Raw genomic sequence first — 21,397 nt, forward strand, 5'->3', positions numbered from 1 at the left:
TCACCATTCTCCTCTGCAGCTCCTCCACCACTTCCAACTTCTTCCTGTCAACGTGCCTACATTCCAGGTACCAAACCTCCAACCCCTTGGTCTACAAGTAGTCCTTCCATCTATAGTGCCTTGCACCGCCACACTATAGAGTGGGGTGCCAGTAGCCAGACCATCCACAGGGCCTTGCACCACAACCCCATCGACTGGGTCTCCGGAGATTCTTCGCACCCTCTTCTGCCGGATACTGAGGGCCATTGTTTTCTCCGTCATCATCATAAGCATTTATTATTTGGCTAGTTTTTACACAGGACGCCCTTCCTTACGCAACCACAGTTATAAGCGGTGGGCCTAGCCTTTGATGATCCAACATCACTCACAAGGCAGTGAGGGTCAGTTTAATGTCATAACCAGGACCACGATCCAGTCATCCCAACGTAATCTATTATAGGGCAGCCAAAATATTTTAGTTTTTTATTTCATTTTTTTCTCTAAATGTGGTGGTTGAGCATAAAGCAACCTTATAATGTGAAGGTAGAATGTGGTGTGTTTATATGAACATTTTTTTGTTTAAATTTAAGAAATTAATGCTATTTTTAGTTTCCTACATCATTTTTTAAAATAAAAGAAATAAAATTGTACATTTTGAATTTAAAATAAAAATCACTCTTTGAAAGCAATTCTATGTGGAATGAAAAGTATTATAATAAACATGATTGAAAATAATTAAAAATGAATTATTTTGTTCGTATTGAATAAACTACTAAAATTGTTCATTGAAATTATATTTTATCGTAACTTGGTGATGCACGTCAATCTAATAAGCTTAAGCCATGCTCAGCTCATTTCAATCTGGATGCGGTTACCCCCCAACATTAGAAAAGAAAAAAGAAACTTAAAAAAACTCAATACTATTTTGGCTAGTGTCGAAACATGGCACGTTGGGATGTTGATGGGTGGACGTGAAGTCGAAAGAAACGTTTCAAGTCTCTACATCCCATAGAAGGATACACACATGCAAAGATTTTTTAAATAACATAAATTTTATAAAGCCCTGATTATTTCAAATAAAATAATACACATAATAAAAATAAAAAATATTATACAAACTCAATTATAAAAGAAATTAACCCAATAGTTTGAGATGATTTGAGCAGAATAGTTTTTAAGGGCCAAAGCTTCAACGTCATCTGCCACTTGATAATATCTCAAACAATTATTTGATCCTGAATATGATATCAATCTCTGTTCACAACTGGTAAAATTCATGCAAAAAATTTTAAATAGTTTCACATTGAACATGAAAATTTTTACAAATTGGAAATAAAATTTTATAAGGGTTGAAAAAACAAAACTTGAAAAATTAGCAAAAACAATTCAAATTATAAGCCATTTTTCATAACTAGCATTGTGTGCTATTAAATAAATTAAAAACTCTTTAAAAAATGTCAACCAATTTGGGCTATGTAATAAGAATAATACTCCTTTAACATCTCAACCGATTCAGATTAAATTTTATGAATGATGCAGTGATAGGCATGCAGTGAAATGAGCGTCAAAAAAATATTTTTAATGTCAATGCATAGGCAAATTTATTATTTCAATCTTATATTTATATTGCTATAATCTAATTTCTAACCTGTTTTTCAAAGGTAGCAAATAAAACTGATGTGCAGCTCGTAGTAAGTTCAATAAAAAATCTTCTTCCTTCTCATCAGTATACCATTCAACTTCATCTGTGTACGTCCATTTGACAACTGCCTGAGCTACATTGTTTGGATACACTGTTTTCAAATGTTTTTATCTTAATTTTTCAACATATATTGCTGCTAAATTTAACTAATGAGCATATCTTAAAAGCAGGAAAATGAAAACCTGAAAATGAGACATTGAAATTACGTAAAAAAAATCATTGCAATAGAAGCAAAAACTGATGAATGACTAAATGAAAAGCAATAAATATGAATATATATTAGCTGATAATCGTTGCAATAGCAAGAAATGAAAAGAGTTTGTAAGACACATGATGTTATCGAAAGCACAAAAAATTTGTACAACAATGTTGATCATACAATTTATTTTCTTTCATATCAAATATAGTTAACAAAAATTTACAATCATTAAAAACAATTTTTCAAAATAACCAGAAAAATCCAAAATAATAGAGTTATTGGATTCTTCGAAAACCCATTTTGAACTTCGAGCAGCAAAGACAAATCGATGTCCAGGCAGCATTCCAGTAGGCATTTTTATTGTCACGTCACTAAGTGTTACACAGTAAGTCTTACAATCATAAATAATTAAGCATTATGTACACATCTGAAAACAACTAACCTATAATTTGAACTATTGTAAAGATCATGAACGAACTGCAGAAGTTTTGTCACAAAGTTGTTTTCAGCACTGCCACATTGATTAATCTCACATTTTTTTTCAAGCTCTTTATATTTCTTCTGTAACTTAACATACTCATCCTTCAGCAGCTGCATGTGAATGTTCAGCTTTTGAATCTCTGTCGATATCAAAATATTCCATGTGAGACAACAATTTTTTAAAATGTTTCCAAAAATAACAAGTCTAAATTAAGTTGTCCCTATTATCCTTCCAGTTTTTTAATTTAATAGCATATATTATTTAACGGAATGTAAAAATATGACATCCCATTTACTATGTTGTACATATTTGCTTCAACGTGCCAGGACATCACATTCATTTGTTGGTTATTCAATTAAAATTTTAAATAATGTACAACCACTTAATAAACTGCTGATGAAAATATGCTATAAAGATTTTTCCACACTAATTTGGTAAATATTTTTATTTAAATTTAATGCTTTAATAATTAGATCTTATCCTAATAGCTAAATTTTGAAATTTTTGGCTTAAGAAGTTATTTATTCAGATTTAAGTTGAAATTTATTTAAAACTTCACTTGCGAAATTTGTGAATAAAAACCACTCCTTATTCATAACTTATGACATTTTCAAGTGAAAATTTTCACTGCTATTTCATCAACTTGCACAACTTATACAATTTTAAAGCAAAAAAATTGTTTATTTTAAAACAAAAAGACTAACAATGATAATAAATTTGTTTTCAATTTATTAACTTTAGTCATTGTGTAGAGCTGTTGCAGCTTAACTTAAAAAAGGCATTTAAATGACATAATTGACACTGTTCTTTAAGTTGAATATAACATCAAATTTAACAGTTGAATGGTGTGGAAAATGACATTTCAAACTATGTAAAAGTAAAATATCTTGATAAGTTAAATTAGTATTGTGCAACAACAACAACACACGTTTAGACGATATTTTCCCCGAGGTATGCCGTTTGGCTACCTATGATGAAACCGATATACCCCTCGACGCCATTCACATCTGTCACTCGCCTCAGTATCACGCAACCCCGTTTTCTCTCTGTCCTTCTCCACCTGCTCTCTTCATCCCAATCGCGGACGACCCCTCCCTATCACTCCTTCAACCTCAAACTCCAATGCTCGCCTAATCCCGACCCTTTCATCCCTTCTCAACACATGTCCATACCACCGCAAGCTCGATCTCCTTATCAATGTTACAATGTCCTCATTCAGTCCCATCATCGACATCGGCTCTGTACTACTCCTCCTATCCTTCACTTTAAACCCACACATCATCCTCACCATAGCTCTTTCAGCCCTCTGTAGTACACTTTCCTCCTCTCTTCTCAACACACAAGTTTCACCACCATATACCATCGCTGCTCTCACACATGCTTTATATACCCTCCCTTTCATCTTCACTGACCATTTCTTTCCACACAATACCCTACCAAGTTCCCTAAATTTTATCTATCCCACATGAACTCTTGCCGTAACAGCGCTCAAACATCCTCCATCCGCGTTCAGCTTAACCTCTAAATAACCCCGTCCTTGCATCCGTCCTATTAATCACACCATGAACACATTTCTTACATTTGAACGTGCCTTCCGCCTTTTTCAGTGCTCCCCTCAAACCACTACACCTCTTATGCACCCACTTCTGGCATCCTATACACAATACCCCGTCCTTGCATCCGTCCTATTAATCACACCATGAACACATTTCTTACATTTGAACGTGCCTTCCGCCTTTTTCAGTTCTCCCCTCAAACCACTACACCTCTTATGCACCCACTTCTGGCATCCTATACACAATACAGAGTTAGCCTTCACTCTCCTGTCACATACCCCACAGGGGTCTATTTTACTTATCACTCGCTCCCCACCTTCCCCACTCACCATTACTTTTGTCTTACCAATATTAACTTTTAACCCTTTCTTTTTGATAACACTTTTCCATCTGTCAAATTTTAACTGCAATTCTTCCATGCTATCAGCCATCAAGATTAAATCATCTGCATACAAAATCTCAAATAACATCCCCTCCATTATGTTTCCACACACAACATCCATCACAATTGCAAACAAAAACGGTGATAACACTGATCCTTGATGCACTCTTACCTTAACACTAAAAGCGTCCAACATCCCCCTTCTGACCCTCACCTTTGTCTTCGCCCCTTCATATAGCTGCATCACAGCTTTAACAAGTTTCTCATTCACTCCTTTCTTCCTCAACACCCATTCAATGACCTTCCTCGGTACTAGATCAAAAGCCTTTTCTAGATCCATAAAACACATGTACAATCTTCGTTTCTTCTTTCTATAATTCTACAATTAGTATTATGCATTATTCTTCTTAATTGAAAATTAAGATAAAAAATGATTCAACTATCTTGTCAATATTTAATTATCTAAAGAATAAATATATTAGAGCATTATCAAAATATATTTAATTATTTTTTAAAGGTTATTTCAATTGCAATGCAAACCTAATATTTTTATTCATCAAATGCTTGTCTTGCCTCAGTTAATTATTAAAATATTTTTTAGATCTTAATTTACTTTTACATAATAAAATCATTTTTCATTTTTCTATATCCTTTTCATTCCACTGTTAAAAAAAACACATTCAATTTATTTAGTTTAAATTGGCAAATGGATTTGTCAATTATATCTTTTATGATTTTATTTTTATTTTTTTTATAATTTGACACACCTGTATACAAGTGTGTGAAGTTAGAAATATTTGTTTTCAGAGTGTAATTTAGTTATCATAACTTAATTACACTCTGAAAACAAATATTTCTAACTTTACACACTTGTATACAGGTGTGTCAAATTCATATCTCAAATTATATACATATATAATTATATATATATATATATCACATACATGAAATATCGAAATTGCAATCATATGATACGAAATTGTAATTTTTCATACAGATGCAATACACCTCTTTTTCTTTTTCTAAATTAAAAAAAAAATTGTGGTTTAAATATGAAAGAAGCAACCTTCTGCCATCACAAAACAAGCGATGTAATTAATATTTGAGCAGACGGCGGCGCACAACAATAAGACTAACTACTAATTCATAACCGAATGTCAACAGAAACACAAATAAACTACAACTATAAGCAATCGGAAAGAAATGTTTACTGATTTGTCTACAATCGAATTCACTTTTAAAATAAAAAAGTTGTACTTTTGATTTCAAATGATTAAAAAATATATTTCAATCAAACGATAAATATAAAAAAAATGTTTGCATCATAATTTAGTTAAAAAAATGGTAAAATGAGAGCAGATTGTCGTATCGACTGGAGCAGATCGGAAAAGACAGAAAGGGCAGCTGCAAAAAAAATTTTGAGGAAAAACATTTTATTACAACACGTGATGAAAGCGACAAGATTCAGGAAAAATCAAAACTCTCAGATTATAGACCTGGTGATAACAGATGAAAAGTTTATAACAGAAGATTTAAGTTCTCTGGGCAAAAGTGACCATGTAGTACAAATTTAATGCAATTTTAGTTACATAGGCAGCTGGTTTGAATGTGGAAATTATGCACAGTTGTTCAAGATCAACTATACTAAAGAGTTTTACACGATGTTGGCGAAACGGCACCGGGCAACCTTAACCACTAGGCCATCACAACGCCCAAAGTTATGAGATAAGATAGAGCAATTCAAGTTTCAAATTTCATGCCCTGAGTAGAGTCTATAATCGAAAGAATACTACAGAGAAAGTCAGTTATACAAAACACCACAGCATCAAATGAGTTGAATATTTTGGAAATTGTGTAATAAGATAGATGTGATAAAAATAGGTAGTTGTTGAATCAAACAGTTTTTTCGTATTGAAGGTAGTAATTAAGTTTAGTTGTCAAATAAAAAAAAACTTTTTTTAATTTTTTTGTTTGTTTTTCCATGAAATTTTGTCGCTTTTAATATGTCTAAAAATTGTATATGTTTTGTTTAATATACATATATATATATATATATATATATATATATATATAAATATGTGTGTGTGTGTGTGTGTGTGTGTATATATAAGTGACAATTAATGTTTAAAAGTTAAGAGTTCAACGGCGATACTGGATTTAAAAGCGAATCCGATGAAATTAGCCTGAAGAATGAATATATTACCAAAAAAGAGGTTGTTTTTCTCACTTTTTCAATTTAATAAATTTACGGAGGCGCGTGGTTTATTTTTGTTTCTAAAAACTAAAAAGTAGATGTACTAACTTACTTAACATAACAACATCATTATTAACTAATCATAATCACTAAAGTAAAATGCCAGCAACTGCTGACTGTGTGTGATGTGCTGACCGTAGTCTACTATTTAAAAAAATTATTTAATATAATAGATACTGTTAAACTTAACGGTAGTAGTAGATCTAGGGTGGGGTTACATCTCCCAACCAAACCAGAAATTAAAAAAGGAAAACATTGAAAAGTCTGTTTGCTGTAAAATACAGAAATAAAGAACGTGTAGTGTGCTGACAACATCTATTTACTAGCTGAATGCATGTAATGAATATGGTGGAGCATTCAGTGACAAAAGCAGCTAATTTGTTTTAAAAATTAACTTGAAAAATAAAACTCATGCCAGTAAAAAATGAACAATGGCTGTACTTAAAAGACCAAAAAATTTCACATATCTTGTAAGTAAAATAAATTCAGACTGAAGAGTAAAGGGGAAATAATTAGAAGAAAAGCTTTGGCAAAAACTACATTCCAGAAAAAATGAAAAAACATTCAAGAAACATAACTTTCTATAACAATCAAATTAAAAGTATTCCCTGTTTGTGTAGGGCTGGTTTTGGCTATGGTCCTGAAAAATGGAATATAATATCAACAATGTAATAAATGGATGCACGTGAAAACCGTCCAATGGCTTTGACAGCTTCTATGGCTTTGACAGCTTCATACAGACCAAAAGATTAGACAATTAACAGATGAAATGGAATGAAACAAATGAAAATGAGGAAATATGAACAGAACAAAAAAAAAGATAAAAGGAGGACCCAAAAACAGATGGAATGATCGTTTGGAATCGGATTTGAAGATGGCAAGACTCTTTAAGGAAACGTCACTGATTCTGAAAGAAATTACTTTTTAGACAAACTGATGTGGTGACAGACCTTTAAGAAGACATTAGCTGTTCATTTACATATAAATTAACAATTACTTTGTAAAATAAAGCACAGAAACAGATCTAAATTGATATTTACTTCATGTATTGGAAGTATTTTGCTATTTTACACTGCATATGTACTCTGCTTTACACACTAAAGCAGCAAAAAGCTGTGTTCTGTGTGCTCTCACCGTAGGTTTTTTATTTGTATTTTAATTTTATGTCATCAATTTTTTGGGCACATGGAGAAAAATGTTTTTATTAATATTATGGTTGTGAATATTGAAAGTTTTTTGACCATGAACATTTAAAAATTGTGCAAATTTATGCACACTTGTCAGTGATATCTATTTTTGTTTTATCAAACATGGCCTAGAAATTAATTGAAAATCATCAAAATGATATTTTCAAGTTTTACAACTAGCAAAATACACCAAAATACATCAGCTTTGATTAGTACAAGCTTCCATTCACTTACAGTTTTTTTTAGTTTTGCAACAAAACAAACAACAACAACACACGTTTAGACGGCATTTTCCCCGAGATCGGGGGTTGCCGTTTGGCTACCTATGATGAAACCGAAATACCCCTCGACTCCATCCACATCTGTCACTCGCCTCAGTATCACGCAACCCCGCTTTCACCCTGTCCTTCTCCACCTGCTCTCTCCATCCCAATCGCGGACGACCCCTTATCGCGGACGACCCCTTTAGTTTTGCAACAACTAGCAATATTTACTTTTTTTGTACAGCTTTGATTACCTATAATTTTTTTGTCTACCTATAATTTTTTTAGTGCACCAAACCATGTGCCTAATATTAGGACATTGTAAGAATAAACAAAAATAATTTTTAACATTTTATTTTAAATCTGTTTTATATTGTTCATAGAACTGTGGTCTAGGTTTTAAACTGTCAGTGTTATGGTAATCTTATATATATATATATATATGTGTGTGTGTGTGTGTGTGTGTAATGTCATTATAATTTTACAGTTGGCATGTGAGGAACAAGAAAAACATAGAAAGGGTGCGACGAGATGAAGAAAAAGCAGCCAATGATGAAAAAGAAAAGCAGAGAAGAATTGGACTTGCTGTAAGTAGTATGTATATATATATGTATAATGAATTATTTATTTATTCATTTTGCTCAACTCTAGGTTTCAAAATTTTGCGCTTGAATAAATAATTTATAACTTCTTGAAGGAGCGTTGTTGTTTTGTTTCATTTTCCAGAGCTCAGCTTTTCCATATGAAATTTGCTTAATGTCAGAATTCTGATCTTTCATTGACATAATTTATCCAAAATAGCCTGAGATAGTTCAACATAGTTTATTCAAAATAGCTTGAATTTAATGCCAACTTTATTTTAAATTAATTAATTTCTACAAAATCACTCAAAACTAAGTTAACATTAAAACAAAAACTTATTAAGCATTTTCAGTAATGATAATAAAACTAATATAATAAAACTAAAACTGAATACTAGCTGCATAATAGGGCATGTGTGTGTGCTTGCGCGCGTGTATGTGTGTGTCGTGTGCTTTTATTTATATGGCACTTGTTTTATAAGTTAATTATATCTTGTTTAATTTATATTTTAAGTTTACAGTTCAACAACATTATCATTTAACATGAGTGACATTATACAAATGTGTTCTTCAAAACAATGATTTTTTTCTTTAGGAATCAGAATCAAGGAGTAGAATGTTAAAACATTTGGCCAGCAAAAGGCAAGAAACATTTGTTGATGAGGAATGTAATAATAACAAGCATGTGAACTTTTTTGAAAATCTGGAAACTGGAGTATGTTTTAGCGGGTATTCCAATTTTGATATTTTGAGTAAATTTCGTTTTTTGCAGGAAAAGTTACCAAGAAAAAACAAACAGCACGAAGAGGAACAAAAATATGAAAAAGAAAAGCAGGAAAAGTCATTAGGCATACTATCTTATTTAGGTCAAGGGTCATTTGAACTAGAAGGTTGTATATATTTTAATTTAATTCTGTTTCACTTATCTATGTATTTTGATTTGAAGATTATTCACAAGCGTTCAGCAGAGCTTTTGTTATCCACGTTAACACAGCTTTTGTTATCCAGGTTTTAGTTGCTAGCTTTAGCTACAATCGCTATTAAAGTTGTGTAGTTTCTTGCATTTAGAATGTGTTGAGTTTTTTCAACAAACTTTGTAAAGGAAAAAGATTCTTAAGACCTGCTAACATCTTGAAGAAGTTGAATTGAGATATCAATACATATCATTTATGAATACATTTGCGGAGATATGGAGAAATTCTATATATTTTTAGATTACAGCTCTTGATAATTGATGGCTCACTGTGACTGATAATTCCATTAAGTTTTAGATATTCAAATGTGATTTTTAAAACTTTTAGGATTCATATTGTCGAATCGCAAACCCTAACGACTAAAAACCTTGCAAACACTAATGACTAAAACTAACGGTTATAAATAAAATAAAATAAATAAAAACACCACAAACTAACGAAATGATTTGTGGGGACTGTATAAGAAGAAACTGTGACAACTATTCTGATAGGTATTCAGGCTGCTGATGAGTTCCCGGTAGGGATGAAACAACTGTCCAGCCTATCCAAACAAATACTATTCTTTTCTTTTCACTCCTGCACACAGCTCTCCCTGTCTTGGTTCGGTGTCCTCATACATAGCGCAACTGCAACAATATCCAAAAATCAACGCTAATCATGATTCTTTTTTCAAAATTTTAAACAGCACAGTTTAGTTTCCCTACAACTATAACTAAACTCCTTTGTAATCTTTCAAAATTTAATTCTTGGCGTTTTTTATTTCGCAGGTTGAACTTCCGCCTGTATTGCTTTTGATTATTTTTTTCTGGAACTAACTACTAAAGTTTGGTCCAAACAGCATCATACCTGGATAGTGGCGGGTCTAGACAACGTTGTCTGGGGGGTCAAAATTTTAAAAATTTTGACGGAAGGGCAAAAAATTATCCAAGTGTTCGCTGTGTGACCAAACTTTTTTCCGTTTATCACAACAATTTTTGTCAATTTTCTGCTTATAAACGTTGTTTTCCTGTCTTAAAACTGAGTTTTACTGACTTTTAATAAAATCACTGCTCACTAAAATCCGCCGCTCTACATGGACAGCTGAATCAATGAGCCAATATTGTTCATGGCCAGTTAATCATTTCCAATAACATATAGTATTATTCTCAACATAATGTTTATAATATTAATAATATCATTATATTAATGATATTTGTATTATAACATAAATAGCAATATATTATTAATAATATGATATTCCCATTGTTAAGCCAATGCATGATCCGGTCAGCTCATATTGTTGTTAGTTGATTGAAACTAATCTGTCATAATAAATGCTATTTTACATTTTTCAAATATTCAGAAATTGATTTTATATTATATTTAAAGATAAAAGACCATGGTACTGTGATCCACATAGAAAAATTCAATCTACAGGGTATTTTTTAAAATTCGATTTTACAAAAATTCAAACTTAATTTTTTATACTTTAAATATGAATAAATTTAAATTCGGTATATGCTCAAGTAAAAAAATGTTTAATTTGATCACTAACTTTGTCTTGTCTTTAACCATCCTCCTCGATCATATGATAGGCTGCATCATGAACCTGTTTTTTCCAGTTAACTCGTTAACTCTGTACTGCGTCTTTCTCAGCAACTCTTCCATTTTAAAATGCGTCCAATTCATTATGTCATCAATCCATTTCCTTCTCTACCTTCCTCTTCGTTTTGATTCGGACAGTGTCCCTTGTATTATATCCTTTTTCAAGCATTGGTGTTTCCTGATGATGTGACCAATGTAGTTTAACTTGCTCTTTTTGACTTCAGGCAGTAATTTTTGTTGTACTCCAGTCGTTTTTAGAACCCATATTTATATTTCCAAAGGAACTATTATTTTTTGCCTCTATTCTATCGTTTTTCTCTCTTTCCATGACTCTATCACTAACTAATATATACAAAAGTTATTTATTAGTCAAATTTTATGTCTTTATATTTTAAAATAAGCTGTTTGCCGCCATCACTGTATGCCCCAATAAATTTTTAAAATTTTTCTTCGCAAACTTAAATTCATCTGTCAAGATTTTTTTCTTTTTCCATCTTGTTTCAGCAAGTCTCCTAAACGCTGATCCTTCATTTTCACTAACATGTTCGTTTCACAGTTTATTCCGTGCGACAATAAAAAAACAGGTAGCTGCTTTGTACACATTGAAACAGTTGATTAAAGACGAGGAACCCTGATTAAGTCTTTATCCAATAAACCTGTCAGTTTATCCAATTACATGCTATCTTCAACATTTCTACTACATTTTTTGAAATGTTTGGGCTTTACTTGTCTTCGTTTCTTTGTTTTTTTTTCACTGCTTATTTAACCTCTATTTTGAAGTATCGGTGAATTACATGCTATCTTCAACATTTCTACTACATTTTTTGAAATATTTGGGCTTTACCTGTTTTCGTTTCTTCGTTTTTTTTTCACTGCTTATTTAACCTCTATTTTGAAGAATCTATCTACTTTAGCATCATTTATATTTGTAGTAAAATTTAGCAATTTTTTATTATATATTCACTCCACATCCTTTCTCTCCTTGCGATTTTATTATTATTATTATGGGCGTGCCCCATAACGAGACGTTGTCGTGTTCACAAGGTGCCTCCATTTCAAGCGATCATGAGCAAGTCTTTTGGCCGAGTAGGGACCGTAGTTGATGAGAGACAGGTCCTTCTCCACTAAGCGAATCCATGACTGCTTTGGACGGCCGCGCGGTCGAGTCCAGTCCGGCGGCTATGACAGCTTTTAAAGCCCGGTAATGATCCTCCATAAGACTAGCACGAGCAATGTGACCAAAGAAGTTTAAGATGATATTATCTTAGCTATCTTTTTACAGTTTACACGAAATTCTGTTTTTCTTTTCCTTAATTCAGTCATGATATATGCAGCATTTTTACCATCTTCTTTACTCAATTTATTAGCTCAATTCTTGTAATAATTTCGTTTAGCCCAGACCACCCCCATCTTTCATCTTTGATTTATAATAGTATTTTAAAAGCTTAGCAGTCTTTTTCACATTTTGTTTTTACCCGTCGTCTATATTCTTCCTTTTTTAGCCTTTAATGTCTTCACAGTTTTGTTACAACTCCAAACTTTTCTGTTGTGTTAATCCTTTTCTTATCTGACATTGATTCTGCTCCAGACAACAAGCAATTTTTTATTGCAATTCTAATTTTTTCTGCTGCCATATTGCATGCAAACTCCACATCTGGGTTTTTCTAGGTAAGTTCTCATCACTTCAAGTTTTCTTTATTCTCAGGGTGAAATACTAGGTTCAACCAGTTTTTCCTTCTTAATTCCCATTTTAGGAATAATTTATACACCAGTAGCTCGCGCTGTCTTAGGCATACTTCATTGTTGTGAGATCTAACATTTCTAAAGAACTTTCTTATATTCTCTTTATCTTCACAACACTTTGCCTTTTAACCTTTCTGATTCTTAAGTTATCAGGGGACTTGCTTCTTTAAAAACCAGGTGTCGTGTATTCGCATGTTCCAACCAGTTCTAAAATTTTGTATTTTCCAGGTTACATTCTCCCTTGGGTTTTTCTTTTATGCATTTGCAGTAACCTATCAATTTCTGTTTTGACATGTCTGTTTAGATCTCTTAAAATCATTTAATTTTCTTAGTCTTGATAATCTTTTTTAATATGTATGCTTGTGTTTATTGATGTATGTTAAGGGACGTATAAACAACGATTCAAGTTAATTAAAATTTTCAGTGAATTAGAAGCAAAGAAAAAGAAACATTTAGATCCTTTAGTCTCTATAAAAAAATACAAAGAGTGCACAAGAAAAATTGAACAGAAAGTTTCAACCTCAGATAAAGTATTTTACATTTATTTTTTTTTTTGATGCTTGAAGGCTTTCTGTGATATTTTTTAACTACTCTCACTCTGGAGCGCTGTTATTCTTTAACAATTCATTGATTTTGATGAGCATATCTGTTGCAAACACCTTGCTATATGGCAGTGTGCATCACTACCGGACTTCATCTCATCTTTCGAATAAACATTTTTGTTGAAACGTGTTCAGTTCACATCTATATTAACTTTAGCAAATAACCTTTATACACATCAGAAGTACCCTGCAAAGAGTATTACAAAAAGCGGCAGTAAGTCATACGAGCAGTTAAGAGCAGAAAGAATATCCAGAGAAAACTTAGAAAGGTCAAGACAGCAGCAACTGTCATGCAAGAACACGCCGGAAACTATATGTGATGAAAGGCAGATGCCATACAACTCACAATTCAACCCCGAGCTAACAAGACGAAGGTGATTGCCCAAATTAATTCACAGCTCGACACTCAAGACAAAAATAATTGGACATGTTTATTTACAGATTACACAAATATGACAATAGTAAATTTTCTCAAACGATTTTCACAATTGTAAACTAAGACAAATAAATAGCCTTAGCAACCCCGTCTAACCAATTTTTAAAAATTAAACAGAAACGATTCTTGTCGTTTAACTAACAACCAGATAAAAATAAAATCCAACAGCAAAAAACCAGTAAAAATCATCTAAAATGTAGAAAATAAAATAGCGGTTCAATACAGTTTTTATAATTCGCTAGGGTCGTGTTCTTCAGGTTTTTCTTCTGGCTCTTCGTCTTGATCCTATTGATAAGCAAAAACAATATATAATTAATGCACGCAACGTTAAATTTTTTTAAAATATATTACTTTCGCATCTGTTTTCTTTTCGTCTTCATCTTCTTCATTCTCATCCTCATCGTCATCATCGTCATCTGCTTTCGCTTTGTCTTCTTCTGTTATTGTAAAAATAATAAACATAACCTAAATTAAAGTTTTAGTCAATTCACCTAATTTTAATTTCAAAATTGCTAAAATAAGCGTTTTTTAACAGGTCACATAAAATGAACCTTTTTGTTTTGCCATCTCTTCTTCACGTTTTTTGTTTTCTATTTCATCAGCTTTTTCTTTGGCCTTTGCTTCTCCAGCTTTCATAACACCCCAGGTTTCTTCTCCATATTTTTCGGCATAGGCTTCATCATCAGTGATTAGGATATTATCAAAAATAGATCCTGATTTAACCTAGATTTTAATATGTCAAATATAAGTTATTTGCAACCATTTTCAGCATTAGTGCAGGTTGTAAATATGCTTAAATCTTGAACAGAAAAATATTTTGAGGAATTGATCAAAGTTTTGGATAAAGCCACAAAACCGACCTGCCATAAATCAAATCCAATAGCACCTATGTCTGAATAGCTGTATAGTTTGGAATCTGCCACATAAGCAGGGTTATCAATTTCTGGATGGACCCATGATCCCTTGTAAGATGGATTGGGGATTTGTTTTGGCTTCCATTCACCCTGTTAACAAAAATTTCATTACATAATTCTTAATATAACATAACATCAATAGTATAATACTTTGTATTCTGGATTATCAACCATCGGTGGTTCCCATTCTCCATCCATTTCATCATCCCAATCTTCTGGTTTTGTAGCGGTGGCATCTGGAATATGTTCTGGTTTATCCCAATCTTCAGGTTTTTTGTCATCCGGATCATCAATGTTTTCTCTGTCATCCCAATCTTCAGGTTTTTTGGCATCTGGGTCCTAATTTATTTCAATATGGCATTTTAATTTCTAAATTTATATTACAAATTTAAAGGCATGCTATCTTCGTTTTTTTTTTTCAATTATGTTGATTACTTTGAACAAAAACAAACACACTAAACCTTTTTTATGCTGTAGTTTTTTTTATGATTAGTTACTACTTTATCAATCAGCTACAGCATATAACTATTAGAATTATGTTTATTACTACCAACTCAATCAAACATTTATTACTACTAATACTAACTCATACCATCTATCCACTTTATTCCAAAACAATTGTATGACAAATGTTTTATTTTAATAAGCTCATGCAATTAGTGCATCTTCTTAGAGGCATCAAAGCCAATAAATATCAAGATTAAATTGTATGACAAATGTTTTTTTTAGTCAATTTTAAAAATTACTAATATAATAAAGTTGAAATTTGTAAGACTATACACAATGAATTTGTATTCATTAGTGGAACAAGTTTTCTGGAAAATTATGCTCATTTCTGTATGTGAAAAATTTATAAAAAAAACATTTTTGATTAAACAAAATGTAAGCACCAAATAGTGGAAGTTCAGCGGTATTTGTATTAAAAGTTAGTAAAACTCACAGAAAGAACAACCATTTTATGCCAAAAAAGCCCTAGCCTAATTTTGGCCAAACTATTACAAATCCTAGCTCTTTTGTCTTTAAATTCAAACATTTTCAAAATTTTGGCCCTCTCTTCAATGTTGTCTAGATCCCCACTATTACTAAATGTAGCACACTGTAAGAGATGCAATTGCATTAATTGAGACAAAGTTGAGAGCCTAGCTTTAATTTATTGGCTAGCTCATATTCAAATTCCAACATTTTAAAAAATAAAACATCTATTTTCTTTTGGAAAAGCTAATGAAAACTAATTTAAGTTGCTTTTTGTTAGTGAATTGTATATTTACCAAAATTACTATTACCCAAAAAAGCTAACATGAAGTTTACAGCAATTACTTGTTATATTGAAAAACCCAATTTTCATTATTTTATGCTCTTTTTAGACTAGTCATTCAAAAAAATAAACAGGAGTGAATTAACCAGAAAATAGTAATCAACCTTAATTTTTTTTGGCTCTAGGAAATCCCAATCTTCTTCAAGAGTACCACTTTCTTCTTTTTTATTATCAATTTTAACTTCATAAGTGTTATCCGGCCGTACTATCAAGGTATATAAATGGGTGAGAACATCATCCTAAAATAAAATTAACAGTTTAATTGTGTACTTTAGCTTATGAAATTGCAAGTTGCATACTTTGCATCGTATTTCCTTTTTGGTGAGTAAATTCTTGCCATTGTAATTAAATATAACATGCACTTTCTTGGTACTGTAACCACAGATATCAGGGCCAAACATAATGTTATATGGTGAGTCACCATGCATATTTTTTTGATCAAGATCGCTTGGGAAAATCTTTACATAACCACCTCCACAATCAATTTCTTGTTCGTGTTTCACAGAGAATTGAACCACTAGTGTTTTTCCCTCATTTGAGAAAGGCTTATCAAATTTGGCAGAAATACCATAAAACTTAGCATCTTGTGTTGTTTTCAAGCCTTTTAATTTAAATTTTAACCCAATGAATAACGTTGAGATTAAATTTTATAACATGATAAAATAAACCAAACATAAGAATATATAAAATAAACCTTTATCTTTTTCGGGATCGTTGAAAAATTTTCCAGCACTCCATCCAAATTCACCTTGATCTGAACCTTTAGCTGTAGATTCTACCCATCGGCTCCGCCAACCATCTGAAAAAATATTAAAGAGAAATAATAATTTTATTCTATATTCCTTACTAATAAATAAGGAACAGGACACATTACTCATTACTGCTTTGATAATTTAATTTTCGTTAGGATTTATAAGATTAAGATCATATCTTAATTTACAACCTCCGCCCAAAAATAAAAACCATTAATAAGCAAGTTAATTTTACTTTACCATATTATAAATATAAATAATGTAATTATATATTATTATAAATAATAAATAAATAAATTATTATACACTACAAATTTACGATTATGTACCATCGAATTCTTCTTTGAAATAAACTGTGGGTTCCGTGAAAACGGTAGCGATCAATTTAACAATTACAAGACATAACAAAGTGATTTTATTCATTTTGAACTTGCAGACCGAACAAAACGCAACCAGAGATGATGAAAAACGAAGTGACAAACCGAAAAGAGGAACTCTACTTATGAAAAGTGAATCGCCAGATGGATGATTTTGATTGGACGAGCGTAAACTAACCAGCCAATAGCCATCTGACATAACGCATCCAATCGCGTTTAACCACCTCAAAACACATACACATAAATATTTAGAAAGTATTAACATACAAAGAACTGATATTAAGGAAAAAACTGCGTAACATTCTTATTTCTGCGTTTTGAAAAATTGGTTTTTTAAATAACAATTTTAAACATGTATATAAAAAAATAAAAATGTATAAAAAAATGAAATATTTAAAATAATAACTCAGCCTATGTAATACACAGTATAATACCGGCATTGAACTATAAATAAACTGTAACTAAAACTTAATCCAATAACTTAACATAACGTAAATATTGTAGTGGTGAAGAAGATGACTCTGTGTGAAAATCACTGTTATTAAGACAAATACATGAAATTAAAAACCCATTTAACAGAGCTTGACTCGAATGCTTGCGTTGTTAAAGCTGTAACACTACTCTAGCTTATTCCAATGATCATTAACACTTGAACTGAAATATTTACCCTAAAAAATCAATTGCCTATCAAAGTAGCATCGTAATAACATCTCAATAAATCAACTACAAAAATAACAAGCAGAGACAGTTTGAAATAATCTATTTTGCGGCCCACTCTCTTATAATTTTTTAAAAAAATTTTTGGACTTTTTCTGACTGTTTATAAACTATATTACAAAAAAGTTTCAAATTATTTTATAAACACTATGAACTTAATTATGAAATCTTTGCTATCGTTATCAAAAACATACCTACCGATAAGCTACGTAGTGTCATGCAAACATCCTTCAGCTGGCTCCAGCTATCGATTTCTGTGTGACATTCCTCCATATTCCGGCCGGATATTAAAAAGTACTGTACGGTGCAACTCTAATATATATATATATTTATATAAGCTGGTCAAAGACCATAATTAGGTAATGCAGTAATTTATGAAAACTACCGAATTTCTAGCGTTGGAAAGTTTTTTTTATTACATTTCTCAATATTTCTAACAAAATTCTTGTCGTAATTATTTTATTAAAGTTAGAATATATAGTTTTCCAATTCATTCTCGAGTGTATAGGATCTATTTTTCAATCAAATTCAGCACTTGTTGCAACAATCGGTAAACGTAAATTAAAGTTAAATTTGAGATTTAAATCCAGTTTTGCTATATTTTGTATATTCGTATTCGAAAACTTATGTCCCCGCTGTCTTGAAATGTTGTTCTTTTGGATGATTTAAAAACCGTAAAATATTGCTTACTTATATGACATTTATAAAATAAAATTGATTTATAAAATAAAATTATTTGCATAATCCATATGTATAGAACATGTTATATTCTATATATATACGGCATAATCATATTGCGTCAAAGTAATTTTTTAACATTAAATTTTTGAGCTAAGTCGAAATAACCTAAACACGATAAAAAGATTAAAAATCAGTCATTCCAAAATAACCCATTCATGGATATTAAATTAAACAAAACAAGATCTCCACTTTGTGAGAAATGTAACGTACGAAATGTACGACACATACTAATAGAATGCCAAATAAACGAAATAAACATTTTCAACATCTAACTGCCCCGTCTTTCAAAAGAATGGCCAAAGGCGTAAAGATCAGTGCAAAAACGCCGTAAAACTACAGAAGAATTTTTGAAAGACAGCTCTGAAATATTGCTCTATATATTAGAAAAAACTAGAAGATTTCGCTTCTGTTCCTCCAGCTTTCATTATAGAGCCCACAATCCGGCGCTGGACATTAATATTCATATCAACTTGCTACAAATTTGAAGATTCACTTCAAACAATTAATGATAATCAATTATTTTCATATTGTATAACTACCTAATGCACTGTTATAGATATAAGGTTAAGATAAAATAATATCAATCAATCTTCGTTTTGCGTCCAGAGACCAGGTTCCCCCGAGGTAGGACGTTAAGATAAAATAATAGTTAAGATAAAAAAATATTTCCGATTTTAAGAACCCACGCTTAAAAACATTTCATCGGTGACAGTACTGTCAAAAATGATTGTCGGCATTGGTATCGGCAAAACATTTTGAAGCCGACAACACAATCTTTGAGTGTTGCTTAAATTCTGAATCAATGAATGAACTATGTGTGCCGATAATTCCGCTCTAAAGTGAATATTATAATCTAAAGCTCAACATTTTTTGTATCGGACTTACATTATCAAGCACGTACTGTGGACGCGAGAGTTGAAATTAGGGTAAGACTCAAATTCAAATGTCTCTTGGTCAACTTTCAATCCGTGATTTTATTTTCAATCAATTATTTTATACCATTTATCTTAACAAGTGGTGAAAAACAATTTTATATATCCGCCATACATAAACTCGTTTAAATCATGTATATAAATTATTTTCATTTTTTATTTTATTAAGTTTTTGCAGATTATACATGGGTTAAACAAATTAAACGATTGATAGATTTGAAACAGTAATCAAATAGAGGTAGAGTAATTAGAAAAACAATAATACCCACGATTAAAAATTAAATAAATTGGCCTTTGAATCTATCATGAAACCCATCCGTAGTCAAAGATTCTTTTGAAACATGAATACTATGTATAAACCTGTTTTTAAAAAAATATATCAAGCAATTATATTTAAACTGATAATTATAACCAATTTTCAGTAACACGGAACAATAAAAATTTCACAATAAGACCCTAAACACGCGGTATTGTTTTAATTAAATGGTACGGTGATTCGGCTACAACCATACACCCTTACGTTTATGAGCACAAGTAGTTTGCCACTAAGCTTGTTGCCAAGGCGTTCCTGTTGCCTTCATCTAGTCGCCTAGCTAATTTTGCATTTTTAAACGCTAAGTGACCAAGAACGAGCAAAAAATTTTGCAATCCATCAATTAAAAGTTGTAATCGAGAGAGATTTTGGCACGTGGTAAAACCTCGTCCGACAATATTTATCTATAATGAAGAGGGATAATAAGAATTAAACATCATAGAGATTTCAGATCAGTATTTTTTCACAAAATTTTTCTATCTAGCATCAAAGTTTGAATTACTTCTATACCACCGAAATGAAAAAATTTAAACATAAATTGCTCTTACTTGAAGCTTCCCATTCCGGCAACGACAGAGTGCCCTGTGTTTGAACATTTTTAGTTTGACTTGATTAAATAAGCATTGAAATGATAGTCCAAAACACTCCAAGAAAAAATTAATTTCAAATAATTCTGCATTTGTTTTAAAAAACGTTTCATGCAATTTACTAATCAATTTGTTAATTTAAAATAATTATATGATAAGCATGAAAGAACTGGATTAAGTGAAAAAGAAATGTAGACGTAATGCAATGGAACCAACCACTTTTGAAGATTGCTGCAATGAATCGCATTGAGAAGTTGAAAGATTGGCGATGTAGTCTTTAGCATGTTTGTAATCTCCTTCTGATCCAGATAACATCTTGTCTTTTTCAGGTGGATACATCTTAGTTAAATATATCACATATATTTAAGATTTAATGCACCTTTCATATATATATATATATATATATATATATATATATATATATATATATATTGGTAATAGACTATAATTTTTACAATATTCTATAAATTCTACCGAATGTTTGGCGTTAATATGTTTGTAGTTCGTTTTTTCAATTTTTCTCACTAAAGTTTTTTGGTGAACGTTTAGTTTATTAAAATTCAAAATAAACTTATTTTCCGAATTCATGCTGCAAATAAAGCCATATTTCGATTCCGAATGAATAATCATCAGTGCTTTTTGCTGTTTATATAGGCAAATGTTGACTTTGTCAAAATGAACTTAGATGGAGATTGACAAAGTCAAAGTGAACTTAGATGGAAATTAGGTGTCAGGTTTCTTTATTGGGTGGTCATCTTCTTTGGTCTCCTTTTCTTCATCCATGGCATCATATTCTTCTTTGTCACTATTTGCAATGCTAGTTTTA

The 21,397-nt window shown here is 31.3% G+C and overlaps 4 protein-coding genes across 4 annotated transcripts in view; 1 reads left to right on the forward strand and 3 right to left on the reverse strand.

Annotated features, from left to right (window-relative positions):
* The window catches only part of HELRODRAFT_168135 (hypothetical protein), a gene marked incomplete at both ends in the record, with an annotated part of 3,978 nt that extends 3,732 nt beyond the window's left edge, over nt 1-246 (reverse strand). Inside the window, one exon of the mRNA XM_009013811.1 lies at nt 61-246. Within this exon, the coding sequence (XP_009012059.1) occupies nt 61-246 (186 nt within the window). The remainder of the gene's footprint in view (nt 1-60) is intronic.
* An 852-nt stretch (nt 247-1,098) lies between these two features.
* Nucleotides 1,099-2,235, reverse strand: HELRODRAFT_168136 (hypothetical protein; the record flags this gene model as incomplete). Its single annotated transcript, XM_009013812.1, has 3 exons — nt 1,099-1,243; nt 1,628-1,772; nt 2,133-2,235. The coding sequence occupies 3 exons, from the start codon at nt 2,233-2,235 to the stop codon at nt 1,099-1,101; spliced, it is 393 nt and encodes a 130-aa protein (XP_009012060.1).
* Nucleotides 2,236-6,420: 4,185 nt separating this feature from the next.
* HELRODRAFT_185324 (hypothetical protein) lies at nt 6,421-14,042 on the forward strand. Its single transcript, XM_009013813.1, is given in 8 exon segments — nt 6,421-6,456; nt 6,469-6,512; nt 8,491-8,590; nt 9,180-9,299; nt 9,357-9,474; nt 10,927-10,975; nt 13,310-13,415; nt 13,659-14,042. The coding sequence occupies 7 exon segments, from the start codon at nt 6,490-6,492 to the stop codon at nt 13,863-13,865; spliced, it is 723 nt and encodes a 240-aa protein (XP_009012061.1). The 5' UTR covers nt 6,421-6,456; nt 6,469-6,489; the 3' UTR covers nt 13,866-14,042.
* Nucleotides 14,043-14,280: 238 nt separating this feature from the next.
* HELRODRAFT_122321 (hypothetical protein) lies at nt 14,281-17,300 on the reverse strand (the record flags this gene model as incomplete). The annotated part of the gene is made up of 8 exons (XM_009013814.1): nt 14,281-14,354; nt 14,502-14,646; nt 14,784-14,927; nt 14,988-15,176; nt 16,257-16,391; nt 16,452-16,753; nt 16,847-16,951; nt 17,234-17,300. Coding segments are annotated over 8 exons (1,161 nt in total), but the record flags the coding sequence as incomplete, so codon positions are not given.
* Nucleotides 17,301-21,397: the final 4,097 nt, after the last annotated feature.

Source organism: Helobdella robusta (genome assembly GCF_000326865.2).
Source record: "Helobdella robusta unplaced genomic scaffold HELROscaffold_12, whole genome shotgun sequence".
Classification (NCBI taxonomy): Eukaryota; Metazoa; Annelida; class Clitellata; order Rhynchobdellida; family Glossiphoniidae; genus Helobdella; species Helobdella robusta.

Bases quoted from the DNA above. Each gene is read 5' to 3' on its own strand.
- HELRODRAFT_185324 (XM_009013813.1), top strand. From the start codon at position 6,490: ATGAATATATTACCAAAAAAGAG. The intron at 9,300-9,356 runs GTATGTTTTAGC...CGTTTTTTGCAG, and splicing joins TTGAAAATCTGGAAACTGGA to GAAAAGTTACCAAGAAAAAA. The intron at 10,976-13,309 runs GTATTTTTTAAA...TAAAATTTTCAG, and splicing joins AGAAAAATTCAATCTACAGG to TGAATTAGAAGCAAAGAAAA.